Below are 22449 nucleotides of genomic sequence, written 5' to 3'. Positions count from 1 at the left end.
TCCTTCTCCTCCTCCTCCTCCTCCTCCTCCTCCTCCTCCTCTTCTTCTCCTTCTTCTTCCTTCTTCCTTCTTCCTTCTTTCTTCTTCTTCGTTTTTAAATCTTTAGAGTCTAACCTTAGTTCTACAAGGTCCTTTAATACGCACTGTCCTTTAGCTAACTGTGAGAAATTTATAGATTATTGACATGTAAATTTGTTTGTTTAGGAATCTTGCTCTTGTTTTGCTGAGGCATTTCTTTTACCTCAGCCTTCTGAGTGTGGGATTTTAGGACTGAGCTGCCACACCCTGTTCCTTTTAAAGTTAAAAGATTACAGTGGCCACTGAAGCCTCTGGGTGTAAAGATGTCGTCGTCCCCCCCCCCCAAGGAAACCTTCATAGAAATGTATCAGTGTCTCTGGGTGTAAACGCCCTGCTGAAGGAAAGCTTCACAGAAATGTCTTTGTCTTCCAGTTTGCGGCTTCCAGTTCCTCCTGCTTTTCTGTTTACTTTTTCCTCACTGACACTTTCTGCATTGTTTATAGAAGGGCAGCCAGTATTCTTAACCACTGAGCTATCTCTCGAGCGCTACTGCGTTGTTTATAGTGATGCATTGCTAGTGGACACACTGATGGCACTGTTGAGAGAGTCCGAGCAGTGAGGAGGTTACAGTAAGCCGTGTGAGTGTAAACCTGTGTTGGAAACACAGGAAGCCCACTTTGCGTACATTCACTGATGCATTGTTTGCAGTACCACCCTGATGCTGATTTTCTTGTTTGCCAGGTGTGCTTAAGAAATAATCCTCTTTATCATGCTGGAGCAGTCGCATTTTCAATTAGTGCTGGGATTCCTAAAGTTGGTGTCTTAATGGAGTCAGTTTGGAATATGAATGATAGCTGTAGATTTCAACTGCGGTCTCCAGAGAGCCTGAAAAGCTTGGAAAAGGCCAGCAAAACCCTTGAGACAAAGTGAGTACTGAGGCCTATGCTTAAATCTCAGCTCTGCTGTATGGATGAGCATGGCCATCAAAAGTCTGCATAATGAAATGGGGAAATTGCCAAGCTTTCATTGTATGTGACAATTTCTTTTTCAAAACATTTGGTTTTATGTATGAGTGCCTCTCTCTCTCTCTCTCTCTCTCTCTCTCTCTCTCTCTCTCTCTCACACACACACACACACACACACACACACACACACACACACACACAAGAGCAGTAAACGCTCTTGTACACCCAGTCCCCTCTCTACCCCTAAGTTGCATTCAGTTCTTGGTGGTGGTCAGATTGACAAGCGCTGCTCTCTCTCTCAGTGCTATTTTGTTCTTAGCATGTGCCCTTTGCAAGTGTTACACCTTACTATTCCGTGTTCCTGTTAGGCCAGAATTTGCTTTTCTCCTGTACAGTAGCCTTTAGTCATTATAACATGGAGGAGTGTTTTCTTTCTGCTAATTTTGGTACACTGGAAAATGACCACATACACAAATGTTTGAAATTCTGATGTAATGATTATAAGCTTATTATAATTTCTAACATTTCTTTTGATGTTAGAAGTGCAGGCTGAAACTCGGAAGCACAAGAGTTTGTTAGTAAGCTAAAATATAAACTTAAGAAATCACACCTAGCTGGGCAGTGATCCCGGCACTTGGGAGGCAGAGGCAGGCTGACCTCTGAGTTTGAGGCCAGCCTGGTCTACAAGAGCAAGTTCCAGGACAGACTCCCAAACAACAGAGAAGTCCTGTTTTGAAAAGCAAAAAAAAAGAAAGAAAAATCAAACCTAAGACAGTAATACTTAAGATTTATAATTTTAGGTTTTTTTTTTTTATATTTAAAAGAAATGGGTGGACCCAATTACCGTGATATTTCACCTAAAAATAAAAACAGATCCTACTTTCCTATTTTATGAACTCTATTTAAAAAAAAAGAATAGAAATTTATAGTGTTAGGGTAGAGCCAGCTTTTATGTACAAATATCGCTTATTTGGGTATGATAATCTGGGTACACGAATGTCAGTCATCTGGGCATGGTGATCTGGGAGTGCACATGAGTTCTAGCACTTAGGAAGCAGGGGCAGGAAGAGACCTCAAGTTCACAGTCAGCCTGGTCCCACATAGCTGGGAGTTCTCAGCTCGTCAGTGCTACACAGAGACACTCTGTCTCAAACCAAAACAACAAACAACCAGACATAACTTGTAAACAAGATGAACAGAATGTGGTATTTAAACTGTAACTTGGCAGTTTCTATCAGTAAACATCTATATTGAGAACACAGCCATTTCTCCTTCAGTAGAACTGTGTCGGCCATCAAAGTGCCTTCACTTGAGGTGTGAAATTCTCAGGGAGGGCACTAGGAAGCAAGAAGGTTAAGATGAGGACCCAAATTCTTTGTAATGTGTATCGCGTGTGTGCTTTGTCACCTATAAGACGTGGTGGCACTGTCGTCGTATGGCGCTCGGGTTTTTTCTAGAGAAGCCAGCATGGGAGACCTTGTCAGAGCAGCTCTCTCTCTTATGTGCACCATGTGCCCTTTACTGCACGGAGCTGCAGTTAGAAATAAGTGTGTGTTTAAAAATATAGCCATTGAATCAAGACGTCCCCCTCCCTCCTGAACTTGTTTAAATCAACTGGAAGTTTGTTTTATTCCGGTTATAAGGAGAGGACTTTCTCACCCTAGGCCCGAGAGTAAGCAGGAGCCGGTCAAGACAGAAATGGGTCCCCCACCGTCTCCAGCGTCAACCTGCAGCGATGCCTCCTCCATTGCCAGCAGTGCTTCAATGCCCTACAGTAAGCTTTATGTGCTCTGTATAGACGGTGCTGGTTGTCTGACTTGTCAACACAATTCCATTTAACAGTTCCTTCTATGGATGTTGTGTGTTCTCTTGGGTTTTTTTCCTTGTTTTACACCTTTAAGAAGAGAGATAATATAGTGTTAATTGTTTCAGTTGTTTTTGACAATTACAGTTAAAAATACGTAAAATTTTTTGTAGTCGTCAAAGGAAGTGACCCCACTACCCATTGTCTGTTGCAGTTCTCTTTGAGTCTCATTATTTTGTGTATTAGCTAAGACATGATTTCAGATTTTGCTTAGGACTTAAAGAATTTATAAAACCAGGCTTAGAATTGTCCTTGGATTTCAAGGTCCTTGAAAGTCACACTTTGAAGTTATGTGGTGGTTTTAAGGAGATCGTAGCTGATACTCCTTTTAAAATGTTGCCACACACACACACACACACACACACACACGGCTCATTTTAGTGTGTAGTAGTGTACACTTAAGTGGGAACCAGTTGTAGCCCTTCTTTATTTACTGTGAGTTTATCGGAGTATGAGTTTTATGTTGTAAACTCTAAATTCAGAAAGGGGGACTTAAGGATTCTGGGTTCCTATACAAACATCCACTACTGTGTGCTTAGATGGGACTGTCAGAGTTTTTATGGTTTCTTTTTGGTACTTAACGTTTTGCTGTTGTCTAAGAACGACGTCGGTCAACTCCAGCCCCGAAGGAGGAGGAGAAGGTGAATGAAGAACAGTGGTCTCTCCGGGACGTCGTTTTTGTTGAAGATGTCAAGAATGTTCCTGTCGGCAAGGTTTGTTCAATACTACTACTGCATTTTGCTTGCTTGAGGATTTCTATGGTTAGTGTCTGAGACCTCTTTCTTCCAGGTTGCCTTTAGTTAGTCTGCTTCAGTGGCTCCTTTAGACCTGCTGAAGGTGAAGAGATGAAGCTGTGCTGTGGTCAGGGCTCTCTAGGGGAACTGATAAAACGAACACACGCTCTCTGTCTCTGTCTCTCTCTCTGTCTCTGTCTCTCTCTCTCTCTCTCTCTTTCTCTCTCTGTCTCTCTGTCTCTGTCTCTCTCTCTCTCTGTCTCTCTCTCTCTCTAATGACTTACAGGTTGTAGCCTAGCTAGTCCAGCAGTGGTTGTCTACCAGTAGAAGATTCCAGAATTTAGTAACTGTGCAGTCCACAGGCTGGATGTCTCAGCAACTCTTCAGTATACACTGGAATCCTTTGAAGAAGTGGGCTTTAGCCAGTGAGAGTGAGGAAGTGAAGAGCTTTGTTCTCCCATGTCGTTTATATAGCTGCCAGCAGAAGCTGTTGCCCGGATTAGAGATGAATCTTCCTAGCTCAGAAGATTTGGATTAAAAGTGTAGCTTCCCACCTCAAAGATTAAAAGTGGGTCTTCCCCACAGGTATAACCAGCCCCCTGAATTTTAGTTAATTTCTCATGTTGTCAGATTTTGACAATCAAGAATCCATCACATGTGCATTGAGCATTTGAGATGTTGTTTTCTTTTCAGGTTAATTCAGGATAATTTTACATGTACAGAAAAGTTGGAGAGATACATTACTTTTTTTTTTAAGTAGGATTATTTGTGAGGTGTGTTTGTTTGCACACTGACATGAGTGTGTACAGATGTGTGTGTGCTGATGCCCTTAGAACTAGAGTTAGAGGCCCTTGCAGGATGCTTATTGTGTTGTATATACACTGGTCCTTAGGATTGCGAGCATGTGCTCTGGCTGCTGAGCCCTCTCTGCTACCGGGTACATTACTTTAGACGCGGTCAATGCTGGAACTCTGAAGCTGCAGAGGGAGATCATTTGTAGCCTTAAGCACTGCTCTGCATGAACCACCTTGTGCTTTCTCCTCCTTTCCTCCTGAAGATTTTCCTTCCAAGAAGCCAAGTAAATAGCAGTTTGCTTGGATGTTATTAATTGACCCTTTTGTCCCTCGGGCCATAGTTTAGAATTCCTATAGTAGAGAATATCCACAAAGTGGGTGCTTTTTAAATTGCTTTTTAGTTTTGTGAAATATGATGACATTTGAAATTATAATTTCGTTTGTACACAATGGAAATGAATGGTAAACCAAGATCTACGGTTTATACAGGCCTTTCTTATGAAGGCTTTTCATTAATGTAGTTTGATTTGAGTTCACACTGGCTTAAACTCATAAATTAGTAGAAGACGTGAGATTCAGATGTCCTGCTTCCAAGTCCTGGCTTGTCTGCATTGTTGACCCCATCTCCAGTTTGAAAACAGTGTGGTCACACAAGTACGGATCTGGTAATTTAAACTTACTTAATTAAAGCCGGGCGATGGTGGCGCACGCCTTTAATCCCAGCACTCGGGAGGCAGAGGCAGGCGGATCTCTGTGAGTTCGAGACCAGCCTGGTCTACAGAGCTAGTTCCAGGACAGGCTCCAAAGCCACAGAGAAACCCTGTCTCGAAAAACCAAAAAAAAAAAATTAAACTTACTTAATTAAAAAAAGAAAATAACAGCAACAATAGTATGTCATGTCCTCAGTCATACTAATATCATTTAAATAGCTTTGCAACTTTCTAGGCTGCTGACCTACATAAGTGCAGAAAGTGCCAGGTGGAGTATGGTGAGGTCTATTTGTTACCTCATCACTTGGGAGGTAGTAGCAGAAAGATCCAGAAATTATTTACGATCCCATTCAGCTTTATAGTGAAGATTAGCTTGGGATATAGCTATTGCTGCTTAGAGTAATAAAGAAGAAAGCTGAACGGTCTGGTCAGTAAGTGGCCAGCTCTCGTGATCATGGTACATGGCCAACACGCGTTGTAATCTTTGGCTCTGAGTTGGTTCTTTTAGCCTTGAATGTGGATCTGACAGGAAAGTTTTAATGGTTTTGTTCAGGTTGATGTAACAGTGTGGTACTCATTGAGGATACATACTTACAAGAACTTAAGTGTCTTTAGTATTAAATCACTTCGGCAAGCAGTATCTGCATGTCAATTTTACATAAACTTTTTAAAAATTACTCATTGTATTTGCCTCTCGTTTCCAGGTGCTAAAAGTGGATGGTGCCTATGTTGCTGTGAAGTTTCCGGGAACATCCACTAACACAAACTGTCCAAACAGCTCTGGCCCAGATGTCGACCCTTCTTCGCTCCTGCAGGACTGCAGGCTGCTCAGAATCGACGAGCTACAGGTCTGTACAGGGATTCTCAGTGAATTCTGGGATGGACCATTGAGTTTGTTAGAGCGAGAGCAAAATTCCCATTGTTGTTGGCAGGTTGTCAAAACTGGTGGGACACCAAAAGTTCCAGACTGTTTTCAGAGGGCCCCTAAAAAGCTTTGTATACCAGAGAAGACTGAGATCCTGGCTGTGAATGTGGATTCCAGAGGTGAGGGCTTTCGTCTCTCCAGTTCACGCATGTGCCCAAGGGAATAGGAGAAGTTGTTGGTGACTTGATGGTTTTTGTCCCTGGCATGTCGCACAGTCCAGTGAAATGTGGCTGAGTTTGCGCACAGCTGTTGAAGAGTGGTTGCCGATGTGTGAGTCTTCTACTTCTCTCTCTTTTTGTGCCTCTGAAAGGTGTCCACGCTGTTTTGAAGACAGGAAGCTGGGTGCGGTACTGTGTCTTTGATCTTGCTACAGGAAAAGCTGAACAAGAAAATAATTTTCCAACAAGCAGCATTGCTTTTCTTGGTCAGAATGAGAGGAATGTAGCTATTTTCACTGCTGGCCAGGTAAGAGCCGCATTTTCCTCTTTAAGAATAGATGAAAGACTGGCATCTTGTACCACGTAGGGGTTGCCTGTTAGGGTATTAAAGATTTTAGAATATTCAGCATATTTTCTTATGAGAGTTTTAAATTTGATTATTATTGCTAACATTTAGTAAAATAAATACACTTATAATAAGGTCAGTCTTTGTCTCCCACTCCTTTTTTTGTTGTTGTTGATAAGGGTCTCTAGTTTAGGTTGAACTTGAACTCTTGCTCTTCCCGTTTTATTTTAATCCTTCTAAGTGCTTAGGATTTGGGCATGCATGGTCACAGTAGGTTTGTATAATCAGTTTTGATGTGATCAAGCAGTATTTATTATTTTTCATCCATTGTAGGAATCTCCTATTATTCTTCGAGATGGAAATGGTACTATCTACCCCATGGCCAAAGATTGCATGGGAGGAATAAGGGACCCTGACTGGCTTGATCTTCCGCCAATTAGTAGTCTTGGGATGGGTGTACACTCTTTAATAAATCTTCCTGCTAATTCAACAATCAAAAAGAAAGCTGCTATTATCATCATGGCTGTAGAGGTAATTTAACTTTTGAAATTATTTGGCATTTTAATTAAGAAGAAATACTGACATTTTGAGAAAATTTTTGAAAATTCTTGTTCCTTCCTTCCCTATAAGAACTAAAAACTATAATAATAAAATAATAAACTAGATGAGAAGTCTGGTTATGGTATAATTTTGTTTAAAAAATGAAGGCATCTATACTGTTGGAATAGCACAGTGTGCTTAGATAAAAGTCAGACTGTTTAGAAAGCTTTTGAGGAAGTGTTGTCTGTGCTAAGGGGCAAGAGAAGATTGCTGTCTGTGGTACCAGGTGTTATCTTTAAGAATCTCAATAATGTTAGAAAAATATGTTTAGCCAAGAGGTGAAGGTGATATTGGTACCGGGGGAGCACAGGGTGACTTGGGTCTTTCCCCGAGGTGCCTAAGTTTGATCTGAATCCCAGTAGAAGAAGTTTGAGGTGGTGAATGGCATTTTCTATTTTAAAGATTAGTAATAAAGTATTGGGGTTTTAGGGAGGAATGGAGAGAAAAGAGATGTTTAGAGAATCAGATAAAAACTAGTGTATAATCCAAGTTAGATACAAGGCAGACTTGAACTTTTGAAAACGGGAAAGAGGGAGAGATTTGATGTACTTGAAGGAAGCAGAAGCTGCACAGCTTAGGACCTAGTGGATGGTAGTGGTCAGGGAGAGCTGTGTGTGAGATGGTGATGGGGGAAGGTGGAGGAGGGGCAGGCGGAGTAAAGTGGGATTTGGGATTGCTATGGCTGAGCTGCTGTCAGTTGAAGAAGTAGAGATGTTTCCACTCAGTTCTGCAGCTAGCTTTGAGCACTAAAAGGCAAATGGGAATAGTGAGATGGGAATGGTGGTGTTCAAAGTACTGTTGGGCCAGAAGACAGAATTATTTATAAAAAGGGATAAGATCCTGGGTAGACTTATATTTGCTTTTGCAAGTAGAATCAGGAAAATTGTTGATGCTAAATGCAAGAGATCAAATTCAAGAAAAAGTGCAAAAAGTCTTGTTTTATTAATTCAAAATTGCTTATTTATTTTTGTGTCTGTCTGCATGTGCCATGGAGCACATTTAGAGGTTAGCATCCAAAGCTGTGTGGAGTTGGGTCTCTTTCTAGATCAAAAGATGGACGTAGAGCTGTCCGCACCCCACCATACAGGGCCTTGAATTGCTCAAAGTTGAGCATCTAAAGACATTTAGGAGGTCAGGGTTAACATAGGTACTTTGTTTTTAGACATCCTTGAGGATGTCTGTCACACATCCATGAGGACAGTGGAGAATAAAAAAGAAAAACAAAACCTGAGAACAAAGACAGAACACAATCCAGTGATTTGAATGTGACATGAGTAGAGCCACAGACGTTTTAGTTTGCTTTGAGCTCCCTGTGCCTTTTCCCATAGGGCAGCACAGCACATGGTACTAGGTCTAGCAGGTTGGCAACGAACACTTCCTGTACAGTTGCTGATGCCAACCAGCTGACTGGTGGGCTGTGATCATAGGAGTGGGGGTTGGACAGACCGAATGAAAAGGCTTCTTCAACCCCAGAGAGACTTCATCTGTGAGCATATGGCAGAATGTCACCCATAGTAGTAGTTTATTCCACAGGGAAAGCAGCTTTTCTCACGTGTGCCAAGCACGCTGTTTGCAGTGACCTCTCTGTTCCGTCTTCTTCCCCATGAGGTTGGGGAGGGAGACGTTAAGGCAGTTTCTGACAAATTGTTCAGTGTCCTTTTCTTTGTCCCTCTCTATTTTCATACATACCTGCTTGTTTAAAGTTTTTTTTTTAAATAAAACTAGTGCTTTATGTTCTATGAAATGTTCCTTCTCTTTAGTTTTTCACTTCTGTACTGTTTTTGTGTTTGTTGTTTGAAAGAATTGTTTTTCTATGTGTAAAATAGCATGTGCGCTCCTGGTGCTGAGGCCAGAGCAGGATGTCAGATCCCCTGGAACTGGAATTACAGAGGGCTGTGGGTGCTGGGAACTGAATCTGGGTTCTCTGCAAGAGCGTCATGTGCTTTTAACTGCTGAGTGATTTCACCAGCCCCTGAACTACTTCTTTGTGCTACGAGACAAGTGACAATAGTATTTTCTGCGCATATCTTACAACACTGTTATGTCTTGATAGTTAGATCTGTTTCTGACTTTGGAAATTATACCTATGATAATTCCTAGAGAGTTAAAGGTTTTGTATTTATGTACCACAACATAATATAACCCTTTGCGCGCCTTGATTACTGAATATGTGCGTGATTGGGGATGTGCTGGGAGGCACATGTGGAAATCGGAGGACAGTTACGGGAGTTGGTTCTCTTCACCATTTGCCTTGGGGATTGGTCTCAGGTGGTCAAGCTTGGTGGTAAGTGCCTTTGCCCACTGAGCCTTCTCATAGGCCCAGAAATATAACTTCTATACAATGAAGTACTGGTGAGTCAGTCTTGAATAAAGAGTAACATCATTTGTAGCGGATAGTATTGCTAGTGTTCTAATTTGAGAGCCGAACTAAATACCAGGGTGTCCACCAGACATCGTCAATTTGTCATACCCCAGGCATTCCCGTTGAGTTATTCATTGTGTAACTGGTTTTCCGTCAGTTACAGAGTTGAGGTAGTTCTGACAATTGGAAACCTTTACTCAGACATGTTTCCCAGAAAGTACCTACTCTTTCTGCCCTCACTTAACAGAATACAGAAGAATTCAGCTACGTGCAGTCTGTTTCTGCTTGAAGACCTGGATCTGATTGCGTTGTAGTGGCCACAACACAATGTTTGATGTATGTAGTTTTGGATATGTTTGCTGTTCAGTTTCGTTGAAGATTTTTTTGCCCTCTTTTGCCTGAGTACAGAAACAAACCCTAATGCAGCATATTCTGCGCTGTGACTACGAGGCCTGCCGACAGTATCTCGTGAATCTGGAGCAAGCGGTTGTGTTAGAGCAGAACCTACAGATGCTGCAGACATTCATCAGCCACAGATGTGATGGCAATCGGAACATCCTGCATGCTTGCGTCTCAGTTTGCTTTCCAACTAGCAACAAGGAAACTAAGGAGGAAGAGGGTAAGACCAGCACCGTAGCACACCTTCAGTTCCTGTGGAGAACATGTGCACATTTTACTTTATGTTATATGATCTTGGAAGGTCTGACTTTGTAGGTGGTAAGGATATTTATAAGGGTTAGATACGGAAGCCTGCATTAAGTTTGATCTGTGGGGTTTTGTCTTTAATTCTTTGAATAATATACAAGCTGAATATGTTGATACTAAATGAACTTAGCAAATTGAAGTAAGTACAGTGACTTTTTGTTTGTTTTTTATTTGTTTGTGTTTTGAGACAGGTTTCTCTATCTAACAGCCCTAGCTGTCCTGGAACTAGCTCTTGTAGACCAGGCTGGCCTTGAACTCACAAAGACCCGCTGCCTGCTTTTGCCTCCCAAGTGCTGGAATTAAAGACACGTGCCACCACTGCCTGGCTACAATGACATTTTAAAAAGCATTTTAAATTATGTATGTGTGTGTGCCTGTGAATGCGTGCACAAGGGTGGGTGCACTTGCCTGAGAGGAACAGAGGCATCGGATCCTCTGGAGCTAGATTTCCAGCAGCCGTGAGTCATGGTGGTGGGACCTGAACTGTGCTCCTCTTAAGAGAGCAGCGAGTGTTTTCAATTGCTGGTCATCTCTCTACTCCCTAAATAATTACCTCAGTTTATATGTATGTATGTTCATCTGTCCACACACGTGCTGGTGCTGGGGTTACAGGTGGTGTGAGCTGCCCAACAGGAGTCCTGGGGAATTTTGGTCATCTGCAAGGTTAACAAGTGTTCCCAACTGCTGAGCCGCCTGTGTCTCCAGCCCCCATAAGCCACCAGAAGCAGCATTTGTCCTGTTGTTTGAAATGTAGAAGGGAAAAAATAAGTTACTGAGTTGTTACATGTTTCTGAAAGTCAGTGAGATGATTTGTTTTTTTGTTTTGCTTTGGTGGTGTGTGTGTGTGTATGTTGATTTTTGTCCTTGGATTTTTTTTTATTGGCTAAATGTGGAAGAATCTAAGTGAAACTTTGTGATTATTTTGAATTCTGCTGGTGATGTTGTGGTAAGTACATTTTGAGTGCTGACTTGCAAATCTCATTTTTATTTCATCAGAATTCTGGGGTCTGTGTATAAATGGCGTAGAACTAAGACGGGCAGACCGATAAGCGAGCCATCTTATTTATTTATTTACTTATTTATTTATTTATTTATTTATCTTGATAATAATAGTAACTTTAAGTCTAGTTGAGTTTACCTTTTGTTATTTATGTTGTTGAAATGAGGCAGAATAAAAAATAAAGGTAGTATTTCAACCTTTGTCGCGGAGAATAGTTACCTGCTATGCTAATTGAAGCACTAACATGGGTGAGTTAGTGTTTACTGGTCAGTCCATGCTATCTGTTGTTTTCAAAGTTTAAATCCTAATTTTTTCCCTTATGTTTCAGAAGCTGAGCGCTCAGAAAGAAATACATTTGCAGAAAGGCTTTCTGCTGTGGAAGCCATTGCAAATGCAATATCAGTTGTTTCGAGTAATGGCCCAGGTAATCGGGCTGGATCATCAAGTAGTCGAAGGTAATATGATTTTTACAAGGAAGTTTAATTGGAAGAAAAAAGTCCCAAGTACAGAAAGCAGTGTCTCTCATACTGTTGTGTGCATGGATTGGTGGGTCCTTTCTTGTTTGTTTTTGGCTTCTACCAATAGCAATGGGAAATGTCTGGTAACTAATTAGGGTTCAGGTCTGAACATTGGGATCTCTCACACTTGATAATGGAATCACAGCTCAGACTTCATCTTTTGAACATGATCTGAACTTATCATTCTTCTTAGGCAGTTGTTTCCTGAGATGGAGACCAAGGAACACAATATAGTCACACACACACCTTCCCCCGACCCACAAAAACAACAGCAAAAAAATAACCAAAAACCAACCCTCAGTCTTTAAATTTTCATATTGCTTATATAGGTTCATTCCTCAGATGTCTTAATGATCTGGGAAGAAGTAACAGGCGGATGTGTATTTTGAATGTTTGATTTTAAATTTTCAGGTTTTCTGAGTTGTTGAATGAATAATCCTTTGTAACCTATTAAAACTGTTAGGTGTTTCCTAGATAATAAAGAATTCAGTAGTTTTCTGTATGAAAAGGGCAAATTTTAGATATGCAAGCGTCCGAGTTCTTGGTCATGGACACAGGGTGTGTGAAGGCCCTGGTGGGTAGTTGAGCCCGAGGCGGCGCAGCGCAGCCTGCTTCACGGGAAGACCATTGCCCGAGTTTCTGCTGCATACTCATCTGTTCCCTTCACAATGGTTTTTCCTAAATTGGCATTAGGAAAGCTACCAAGTTGATAGTTTCCCTGAACTCAAAAAGATCCAAAAGTGAGACATAACAAAAAAAACCTCTGTGGGTGACCAAATTATAATTTTAAATAGTACAGAAACATGTGTACTATACATATGGAAATTATTATGAACTTACTTAACTAGAACTACATTAAGCAAAGCGTTGACTCTAAAATGGGAAGCAACTTAAATTCTTCACGAAGAAATTAGTTTCTGAATTATTTCAGGTATTTCATTTCCTCAGGGAAATTACAGGTGCCAGTCACTTTGGACTCTGATACGATTGGTCCAATGCCAATACTGCCATCTTTTTTCATATAAGGATTATTTTGAAGGCAAAGACTAAAAGGAGCTTCAAGAGTGGGCGATGAGTTGCTCACAGAAATAGCTTTGCAGAGTAAGCTCCTTTGAGGGATTTGCCGAAGATTCCACTGCAGTACTCTTAACCATGCAAGCTCAGGGCTGCCGGTGACCAGATGACAGCACAGGAGGCTTACTATCCACGCCGGCAGTAGGAAGTCCACAGACTGCTTCATTGAAGTGAAGTCCTCCTCTAGCCTACAGTGGATTTTGTAGGCGATGCCCCTTGATGAGTTTGCAGGCTGGGATTCCTGAGCTGTAAGCTCAGAACTGATGCGGTTTCACTGTTGAATGGAATACTGTAATGACTTCAGATGATGCTATGACTCGCTAGTTCCTGAGTACAGAGGGCAGACTTAGTGGAGAGCTTGATTGAGGCATCTGATTGCAGGTGTGTGCTCTAGCCTTGTTGACCTGGAAGACACATGACCTTCGCTTTTCTGTCACAGTGTTGTATTTGACCATGACTGGATTCTAAGGCTTCTGTAGCATGGATAGAACGTGCTTACAAAGAGGAGATTACACCATCCTTGAATTCTTCCATATTGTCAGAAAACACGATGACTCCAGGCAAGCCTATATGAAGAAATGTCAAAACGTCAAAACTCTGAATCTTAGCAGCCAAGTGGTTCCTCCTCAGTATTGTCCTCAGCCACTGAGGATCCAGGTGAATCTCCATGAATTGTGTACAGCATCTTGAAGAATAATTTTCTTTTTGGTTTTTGTTTTTTTATTTTTTAAGAATCTGTATGAGGAATTGGGCAATATACTTAAAAGTGTTCCCAAGACCCAATGAAGAAAAAGGTTAAGGACAATTTAAAAAATGACAAGGAATGACCCCTCATTTAATATTGACTTGACTACATCATAACAACAAAGTTGGGAAGTTTGCACGTTCAAGATGAGGCTATGATCTCAGTTTACCTTCATTTATTCTAATGTACACCAAGCTAGAAGTTGGAGAATACCCCACATGTGTTTTCTGATGCCTTTAGATGACCATGTGTACTTCTAGTTTGCCACTACTTCTGCTTCTTACGCCTGACTTCCCTTACAGTCGTAATTTTATATTTCTTATCCAGTAGGCATTTTCACTGTGACCCTGGAATGAGCACCTTTCCTTAATAAGCCCCAAACACACATTTATTTTCAGGTTATTTGCGGTGCCTCCCATTTCCTACATTTTCCCATCCATGCTCTGAGTAGAACATGTCAGCACCCCAGCGGCTGTCATCTCAGTGCACAGTCACTGGTGTGCTCTGCCCTGGGAAGAAACCTGCTCTTTCTCTCCTAGTGCTGACTGACTGAAATCGTCATGGTGCTCTGCCCTTCTGTCTTAGAAAAACTTGTGATCTTAGGTCTTCCAAATTGGGGAGGTGGGGAGGATGTTGAGTAGATGTGTGGCAGTTAATACATAGGTAATACATTATTCGAGACATTAAAACTTACTTTGTGGGATCTTCTAGTGTTTGTTCCAAAAAAGTACACCACAAATAAGTTTCTAAAAATACATTCCTGGAAATAGACTCTTGAAAGAAATTGTCATGTTCTTAATTTTTCTTATAAAAGCAAAACTATGTTGATATGGAAAAACACATTTACACTGAGATTAAATAGTTGCTACATTTGGAAACTCCAAACATTAACAAGATTATTTAAGATTTTTAATTTTGTTTCTCATAAATTACGAGGTCTTCCACAGTAGAAGTCATATCTTTGTGATTATGACTGCATGGGAAAATGAAATCCCCATCTATAATTGAGTTTTTACTCTTTATTTAGAAGCTTTAAAAATTGTGGTTCAGTGGAGGGATTTGTGCTCTCTTAACTGCTATCGTCTTAAGCGTGATTGTGTGGCTGGCGTAAGCTTTTATTCAGGTACAGTACAGGCTTGTATGTAGGAAGGTACCAGTTCCCCTGATGAAGGTTTGTGAGTAGTTATCTTTTTAGTGATGTAGACCTCCTGTACAGTGTTCTTTCTTTATATAGCAAGAGGAGAAAACAAATCAAGCCCTAGTAACATTTTTAGTTTAATTTTTTGAAGGTGTAAGTTGTATTGTTTGTTGAGGGTTTTTGTTTTGTTTCATTGACTTTTTTTTTTGGCTGGGGAGGGCTCTTAGGTATTAAAAAAAATCTAAATTGTTCTTTGTTTTAAAATTGCTCATGTGGATATTTGTTTAATTGCTTTTGAGTTCACAGAAAAGGAATTTAGTAGGCTAATATTCATTTTGTACTAATCAGTAGTTTTATTGATATTTGTTTTTCAATTTAATTTTTAGGAAATGGGACCAAAAAATTTTGTTCTAAAGTTTAGGTGTAAATTTATCCTAATTGTATGTATGAAAGATTATTTCTAATGTTACCTCACTAAAACTTTTGTACCCTTTCTAAAGTTTGTGGGGCCTTTAATGCTTTCAGTGTCCAGTACTGGACTCATTTCTGCCCTCTACTGACTCATCCTGTGCTCACAGAATTGGCGTTTGTACTTAAGTCCCTTGCCTGGAGTGTTTGCTTATAGAAGCTCTGAGCTTCTCAGATGAGAGCACCTGTGCACCTCCTGTTAGGTTAGACATGGTAATGAGTTCTGATTTTGTCCATATCCTTCTAGTTTGAGATTACGGGAAATGATGAGACGTTCATTGAGAGCAGCTGGTTTGGGTAGACATGAGGCTGGAGCTCCGTCCAGTGACCACCAGGATCCAGTTTCACCCCCCATAGCTCCCCCTAGTTGGGTTCCTGACCCTCCTTCAATGGATCCTGGTAAGAGCTCTTGTTTTATTTAGTGTTTAATAAAAAGGCAAGATTGTGAAAGGAGAAATGACATTTTAGTGAAATAGTTTTAAAATTGATGTGGGATTTCCCTCTGTATGCTGTGATTACCATTAATGAATAAAGGAACTGTTTTGGGCCTATAGCAGAGCTATAGGGAAACAGAGCTAGGCAGGGAAAACTAAATGGAATGCTGGGAGAAAGGAGGCAGAGTCAAAGAGAAGCCATGTAGCCCTGCTGGAAACAGACGCCGGAACTTTACCTGGTAAGCCACAGCCATGTGGCGATACAGAGATTAATAGAAATGGGTTAAATTAATGTGTAAGAGCCAATAAGAAACTAGAGCTCATGGGCCAAGCAGTGATTTAATTAATACAGTTTCTTTGTGATTATTTCGGGGCTGAGCAGCCGGGAACCAACCTACTACAGATTGTGACAGTAGAACGGTGACCGCTCCAACTTCATTAGCTGAAAAATTGGCCTAAGGGGTGTTTTTTTTTTTTTTTTTTTTTCTATGCTGGTAAGAGGCTTGATGGCCCCTTGATTATAATATATCAATATAAATGAATGGTTTGCCCAATGGGTTTTCCATAGTATGGAAAAGAAATTTCCTCTTAACCTTTTGTTGGATTTGACCTTTGGTTTGTGGAGAAAACCTTAAGGCCTGTTAGCAGAAAGGCTAGGGTTATGCTGCCCATAATGATATGCACCTGCTGTTCTGTTTGCTAAAGATGGTGACATTGATTTTATCCTGGCCCCCGCTGTGGGATCTCTTACCACAGCAGCGACTGGCAGTGGTCAAGGACCAAGCACCTCCACCATCCCAGGTAAGACCTCGCTGCTGTCTGCTTGGGCTGACACACCGGATCCAGGCTCTGAATAAAGTTCATACTTTGGTCTCAAAGATAATGTTTTCCTTTGCTTAAAAAAATAAAAGTATTGTACTATACATAATCTTCCTTCTATATAATATGGAATACAGTGTTTGCATACATGCATTAGGAAATCAATTAAAATGTATAAAATGTGTTAATATGCTTAAATTCTTTGTATGAAGTTAGTTTGCTCTTACAGATATTGTTCTAGTGACTTACTCCATATCCTGGTATGTTTTTCAGAACTCGGTCTTTCTTCTGTTTGATACTGAAATGATTCTGCTTAATTACAGGCCCTTCCACAGAGCCTTCTGTAGTGGAATCCAAGGATCGAAAGGCAAATGCTCATTTTATATTAAAGCTGCTGTGCGATAGTGCAGTTCTGCAGCCACACCTACGAGAGCTCCTTTCTGCCAAGTAAGAAGCTCGACAAACTTGAGATGACTCCCTGTGTGAATCGACCTGTGGGCACTGACATGGGGTCTGCCAGTGTATTTCTTCTGCCGCTACTGTCGTGTCTGTGCGGATTTGAGACGTCAGAATCCAACTCGAAATTATTCTTAGTAAAAGAGGAGTTCTCAGTGTCAGAGATTAGGTCCTGAATGATTGGAAACCATGCTCTTGTTAGTTGGGTCTGGGTGTGTGCTTCTCTTGGGGACAGCACAGAATGTGTTGACATGTATAGTGTATCATCCCTGCCGTTAGGAAGCTGAGACAGGAGAATCGTGATCAGGGCCATCATAGACACAACACAAAATTGTTTCTCTAATAGCATCACAGAGTAATCTTTCTGTAACCGAAACAAAAGTTGAGTTGTGTGTTTATAGTGAACACTTCTCCCTCCCTCCCTCCCTCCCTCCCTCCCTCCCTCCTTCTTTCCTTCCTTCCCCCTCCTCCTTCCTTCCTTTCCTAATAGATAGGAAGGCAGCATTGTGTATTTGTGTTTTTAAGACAGAGGTCTGCCTGCCTCTGCCTCCTGAGTGCTGGCTTTAAAACAATGAGCCGTCACCCCTGTCTGCTCTTCTCATTTTAGGGATGCGAGAGGGATGACCCCATTCATGTCTGCTGTAAGTGGCCGAGCTTATCCTGCTGCAATTACCATTTTAGAAACAGCCCAGAAAATTGCAAAAGGTAATTAGTGTGTAGTTCAAGGCCTAAATGAGCATAGATTGTCTTCGTGTATAGCATTGTAATTATCCAAACTATGTTTGTAAATATAATTGAAATTATCAAGATAATTTTTATATGTATAAAATTTTGTTAATACTTTTTTTCAAACTTCATATAAAAGCAACTGGTATGAATTTTTCACTGCATTTATAATTGGTAGTATAAAATCTGAAAGTAATAACAGTGTTGTCTATGCTTAATTGATGATATGACAAGCTTATAGCGATAATAGGCTGTCATATTGTAGCTGCATCTGACTTAAACAAGAATTGAGGAATATCAAATTTCTGTCATCTAATTCTTAAAGGATGAGTTATCTATTTTTCAAAGACTGATGTTAATAAATTGCAGTATGGTCTGTAATTTACTAAATAAAACATAGACTCAAGAGTCTTGTTTTTTTGAGACAGTGCCTCACTATGTAGTACAGGCTAACCTCATATGTGTTCTGCCTCTGCCTCCAGTGTGCTGGGATTATAGGTGTGCACTGTCAGACCTGGCTAAGACTTGAGGCTTAACTGTTGGATACAGGACCAAGGAAGGCTTCCAGTGGTGGGAGTGTGTGTTGTCATCACAGAGAGTTACAATGTAGTCAGTTTTGCCTTTTTTGCTCCAGAATTAGCTGGATTTTCTTATACATTGACTTAAGCAAATTATTTTCAAGTGTATAGGTATTTTGTGTTCATGTCTGTGTAGCATGTGTGTGCCTGATGCCTGCTAAGGCCAGTAGTGGTCATTAGATCTCTGGAGACTGAAGGGAAAACAGTGTTGAGCCTGGTGTGTGGTGCGGGGGCCCTGGTGAGAATCCAGTGCTCTTAACAGTTGAGTCATCTCCAGCTAGACTTTCCACATTTTGACTTATAAAGTTTTTTAACTAATAAGAGGTTACTAATTGGTACTAAATATATTGTACCTTGTGCTTGTGGTTAACTCCTTTCTGATATACGGATTTCCGTGTTCTTAATTCTTCAGCTGAAGTGTCTGCAGGTGAAAAAGAGGAGGATGTGTTCATGGAAATGGTTTGCCCGTCGGGCACCAACCCTGACGACTCTCCTTTGTATGTCCTGTGTTGCAACGACACCTGCAGTTTTACATGGACTGGAGCAGAGCACATCAACCAGGTGAGTCGTCCTAGCCCTTGTTCAGGCTCCCTTCCCCGCTTAACTGAGTCAAAAGTGTGTGAATGGCTCTGGTGTTTTCTTTCACTTTAAAAATTATCCAAAGAATTAATTTTGATTTGGTTCCTACATAAATATGGCAAAAAGGGTCATTCATTACTAATTAAATATGGTGAATTTTGAAAATTGAGTCTTTCCAGGTGGAGGACTCTGACCCATGGCTTTTGATACAGATTTTATAATTACTGTCTATTTTAGGATGTGGACTATTTTGATGTGCTTGGTTTTCGTCCTTTTACACTGCCCATTGCACATTCATCATGTTCTCCTTGTTCCCCAAGTGCCTTACTGTTACCCTGCCGTTACCTGGGACCCATTTTAATTTCAGGACATCTTTGAATGTCGAACCTGCGGATTGCTGGAGTCGCTCTGTTGCTGCACAGAATGTGCGAGGGTCTGTCATAAAGGACACGATTGCAAGTAAGTCCAGCTGCATTTTTTTGTTTGTTGTGTTTTGTTTTTCGAGACAGGGTTTCTCTGTAGCTTTGGAACCAGGCTGGCCTTGAACTCAACAGAGATCCGCCTGCCTCTGCCTCCCGAGTGCTGGGATTAAAGGAGTGAGCCACCACCGCCCAGCTCCATTTCTCATAAGCTATTTAGGCATTTGTTCATTTGTTGCCGTGTAAAACACTTACATTATGCTTCAATTGTTGGCATAGTTTAGAAAATTTAGAAAGTTGAGGTTTTTTCGCATTTCAGTTTATATATAAAGAAATATGCTCTTTTTTTTTTTTTTTGTATTGTCGAATAACTTGTTTTCTATTATTGGTAGTCCTCCTTAACCTGAAGCAGGACAGTAGGCTAAGGGATGTATAATTAGAATCAGATTAATATTATTCAGATTAGTGCTTCTAAACATGTTTACAGAAAAGTTATATGTGTATTCTGCAGCCAGTTTTAACTCCCTCTCTCCCCAGCATTGTTAAATGCTGAATAGTTGATCTATACCTTGTTTATGTTTTAAATGCTTTAATCTTTTATTCCACAGTAGAGTCCTTCTAGCTGGTTTGTTAGTTGTTAAAGACTGCAGTACAGCTTGTGTCCCAGGGTTACCAGCAGGAATCCCGCTATAGATGGCACAGGGAATAGAATGCCGCTATCAGAACCCTCCATTTGAGGTGCTGAGACAAATCAGCTGGCAAAGGCACTTGCTACAAAGGGAACCTGAGTTTGATCCCTAGGTTCACATAAGGTAAAGAGAGACTATACTCTTGCAGATTGTCCTCTAATGTTTGCACATGCTCTGTGGACAGGGTAGCCCCCTCGTCTGTCCTTCACTCACCCTGCCCCATAGACAGACGTAAAGCCCACTTCAGTTTCTGTGTCCATGGTGGCCGGTCAGTGTGTGTATTGCCCTGCTGACTTCCAGGGTGGGGGAACAGGAGTTCCTGTTCTGACAGCATTTGCAGTCCTGTCAGGTGAAAGACAAATGCAGGAAGGGTCTGCCCACAGTGGTCAGAGGGTTGCCCAGTTGCATGTGGGAGGTCACCTAGGGCTGGTGACTTGGGAGCTGGGAAAGAAAAGGGAATGACTATCCAGGACAACAGGATGCTGGGTTCTTAATAGGAATTTTAGTGTTGCTTTCTGGATTTCATACCTTAAGATAATTTTTCTTGTATATAGCTTGTAAAAGTTATACTTTGCCTTTTAACATAAACCAGAGTTCTCTAGTTTCATCATGTTGTAGGCCCTCATTTCGGTGCAGGTCTCTTTTTTTTTTTAAGTTTTCTTTTTTTTTTTTTTTTTTTTTTTGGTTTTTTTTCGAGACAGGGTTTCTCTGTAGCTTTGGAACCTGTCCTGGAACTCCCTTTGTAGACCAGGCTGGCCTCGAACTCACAGAGATCCACCTGCCTCTGCCTCCCGAGTGCTTTAAGTTTTCTATACATGAACTTTTCTGTGAATTCCTGTAGACTCAAGCGGACTTCACCAACAGCCTACTGTGATTGTTGGGAGAAATGCAAGTGTAAAACTCTGATTGCTGGGCAGAAGTCTGCTCGTCTCGACCTCCTCTACCGCCTGCTCACTGCTACAAATCTGGTCACCCTACCAAACAGCAGGCAAGTAGAGTTCTTGGGATGCAGAATAGACCAGTGGAAGGAGCTCGGCACATAGTGTACCTCGCTCACTCTCACGGCGTGCTGTCTTTCAGGGGGGAGCACCTCTTGCTGTTCTTGGTACAGACTGTCGCCAGGCAGACAGTGGAGCACTGTCAGTACAGGCCGCCCCGAATCAGGGAGGATCGTAACCGGAAAACAGCCAGTCCTGAAGGTGAGCGTCTTGAACATTTCTAACTTGTGTGCAAAGCCAAGGATTTTATGTTTGTCTGACCCACTCGTTCTTCTCAGATTCAGATATGCCTGACCACGACTTAGAGCCACCAAGGTTTGCCCAGCTTGCACTAGAGCGAGTCCTGCAGGACTGGAATGCTTTAAGATCTATGATTATGTTTGGATCACAGGAGAATAAAGACCCGTATGTATCTGTTCAAATACTTAAAAATGTCCTTGCTTCCTGTGTTAATGTTGCTATCACAGCGTGTTCTGTCTCTCTCTAGTCTAAGTGCCAGCAGTAGGATAGGCCATCTTTTGCCGGAAGAGCAGGTATACCTCAATCAGCAGAGCGGCACAATTCGGCTAGACTGTTTCACCCATTGCCTTATCGTCAAGTGCACAGCTGATATTTTGGTGAGTTCATTGATTCTCAGTAGACTTCATGCTGATAACTTCTGATTACAACCATCAACCCGGTTCCCTCCAAAGTAAAATTCTTCAGTGAATTTAATCATAGTAGACTTACATCACAGCCTAGCCATTTACTGAAATGAAATGCAAAATGTTTTGATATAAAAATTGTTATACATATCATTAAAAAGACAACCAACATGAAATTGGGTATTTGTAGTTGATAATCTGTTTGATAAACTATGCATAGGAAAGATTAGAAAGTAATTAGTAGTTCAGTAAGATATGGAATTACAAATTTTATCACCAGATATTTTAATCTACTTTGCACTTTGTTAAATGTGTTATATATGTGTGTGTATTCTTCTGATTTTACGCATTTTATATTCTCTTCTAAACAATCACGATGAGTATATGTAGGACTATATAACAAAAAACAAGACAGGATCCATTTGGGATCACTGTCTGCCATGCACATGGTGGGAGTTGTGTTGCTTAATTACTGACTCTGGAAGATGGTTTGGTTCAGTTTCAAGAGTTTGTTATGAGGGCTGGGAAGGTGGCTTAGCCAATTTATAGGTGTTGGCTACTAAAGTCTAACAACCTGAGCAGTCCCTGGACCCATGTGATAGAAGGAGAAGAGCAACTCCTACAAGTTGTGTCTTACCCACACACACACACACTAATACATACGCACAAGCATCATTTTTAACATTTTATTGGGGGACTATTAATATTTAGAAAGTATCAGAACAGTGTACTTAATATTTAACCATCTCTGAAACATCTCAGCATTAATAGAACGGTTACAACTTTTAAAGCTTTTAGATACTCTGCTGGGCACTTTAGTAAAAGAACTCCAGAACAAATACACACCTGGTCGCCGAGAAGAAGCAATCGCTGTGACAATGAGGTTTCTACGGTCAGTGGCAAGAGTGTTTGTCATTCTTAGTGTGGAAATGGCTTCATCCAAGAAGAAAAAGTAAGGCGTTTAAAATACTGTTGGGACACAT

At 41.0% G+C, this 22449-nt stretch overlaps 1 protein-coding gene across 4 annotated transcripts in view; it reads left to right on the top strand.

Annotated features, from left to right (window-relative positions):
* The window catches only part of Ubr5 (ubiquitin protein ligase E3 component n-recognin 5), a 106072-nt gene that overhangs the window by 50117 nt on the left and 33506 nt on the right, over nt 1-22449 (top strand). For 3 of the 4 annotated variants that reach the window (XR_009058476.1, XM_057792178.1, XM_057792176.1), the window contains exons 14-33: nt 760-944; nt 2648-2757; nt 3448-3560; nt 5790-5933; nt 6018-6129; nt 6321-6475; nt 6848-7045; nt 9885-10095; nt 11510-11636; nt 15372-15523; nt 16264-16359; nt 16701-16824; nt 17441-17538; nt 18550-18698; nt 19084-19175; nt 20666-20812; nt 20905-21023; nt 21101-21227; nt 21310-21439; nt 22258-22418. Coding sequence is in view for 3 of the 4 variants with exons in the window: in XM_057792178.1 (XP_057648161.1) it covers nt 760-944; nt 2648-2757; nt 3448-3560; nt 5790-5933; nt 6018-6129; nt 6321-6475; nt 6848-7045; nt 9885-10095; nt 11510-11636; nt 15372-15523; nt 16264-16359; nt 16701-16824; nt 17441-17538; nt 18550-18698; nt 19084-19175; nt 20666-20812; nt 20905-21023; nt 21101-21227; nt 21310-21439; nt 22258-22418 (2750 nt within the window). In the remaining variant the exon portion in view is untranslated. The remainder of the gene's footprint in view (nt 1-759; nt 945-2647; nt 2758-3447; nt 3561-5789; nt 5934-6017; nt 6130-6320; nt 6476-6847; nt 7046-9884; nt 10096-11509; nt 11637-15371; nt 15524-16263; nt 16360-16700; nt 16825-17440; nt 17539-18549; nt 18699-19083; nt 19176-20665; nt 20813-20904; nt 21024-21100; nt 21228-21309; nt 21440-22257; nt 22419-22449) is intronic. The other variant, XM_057792177.1, reaches the window with a different exon arrangement.

Source organism: Chionomys nivalis, chromosome 17, assembly GCF_950005125.1.
Source record: "Chionomys nivalis chromosome 17, mChiNiv1.1, whole genome shotgun sequence".
NCBI lineage: Eukaryota > Metazoa > Chordata > Mammalia > Rodentia > Cricetidae > Chionomys > Chionomys nivalis.
The sequence above is the reverse complement of the archived record's forward strand: the minus strand, read 5'-3'. Positions and strand labels throughout refer to the sequence as shown.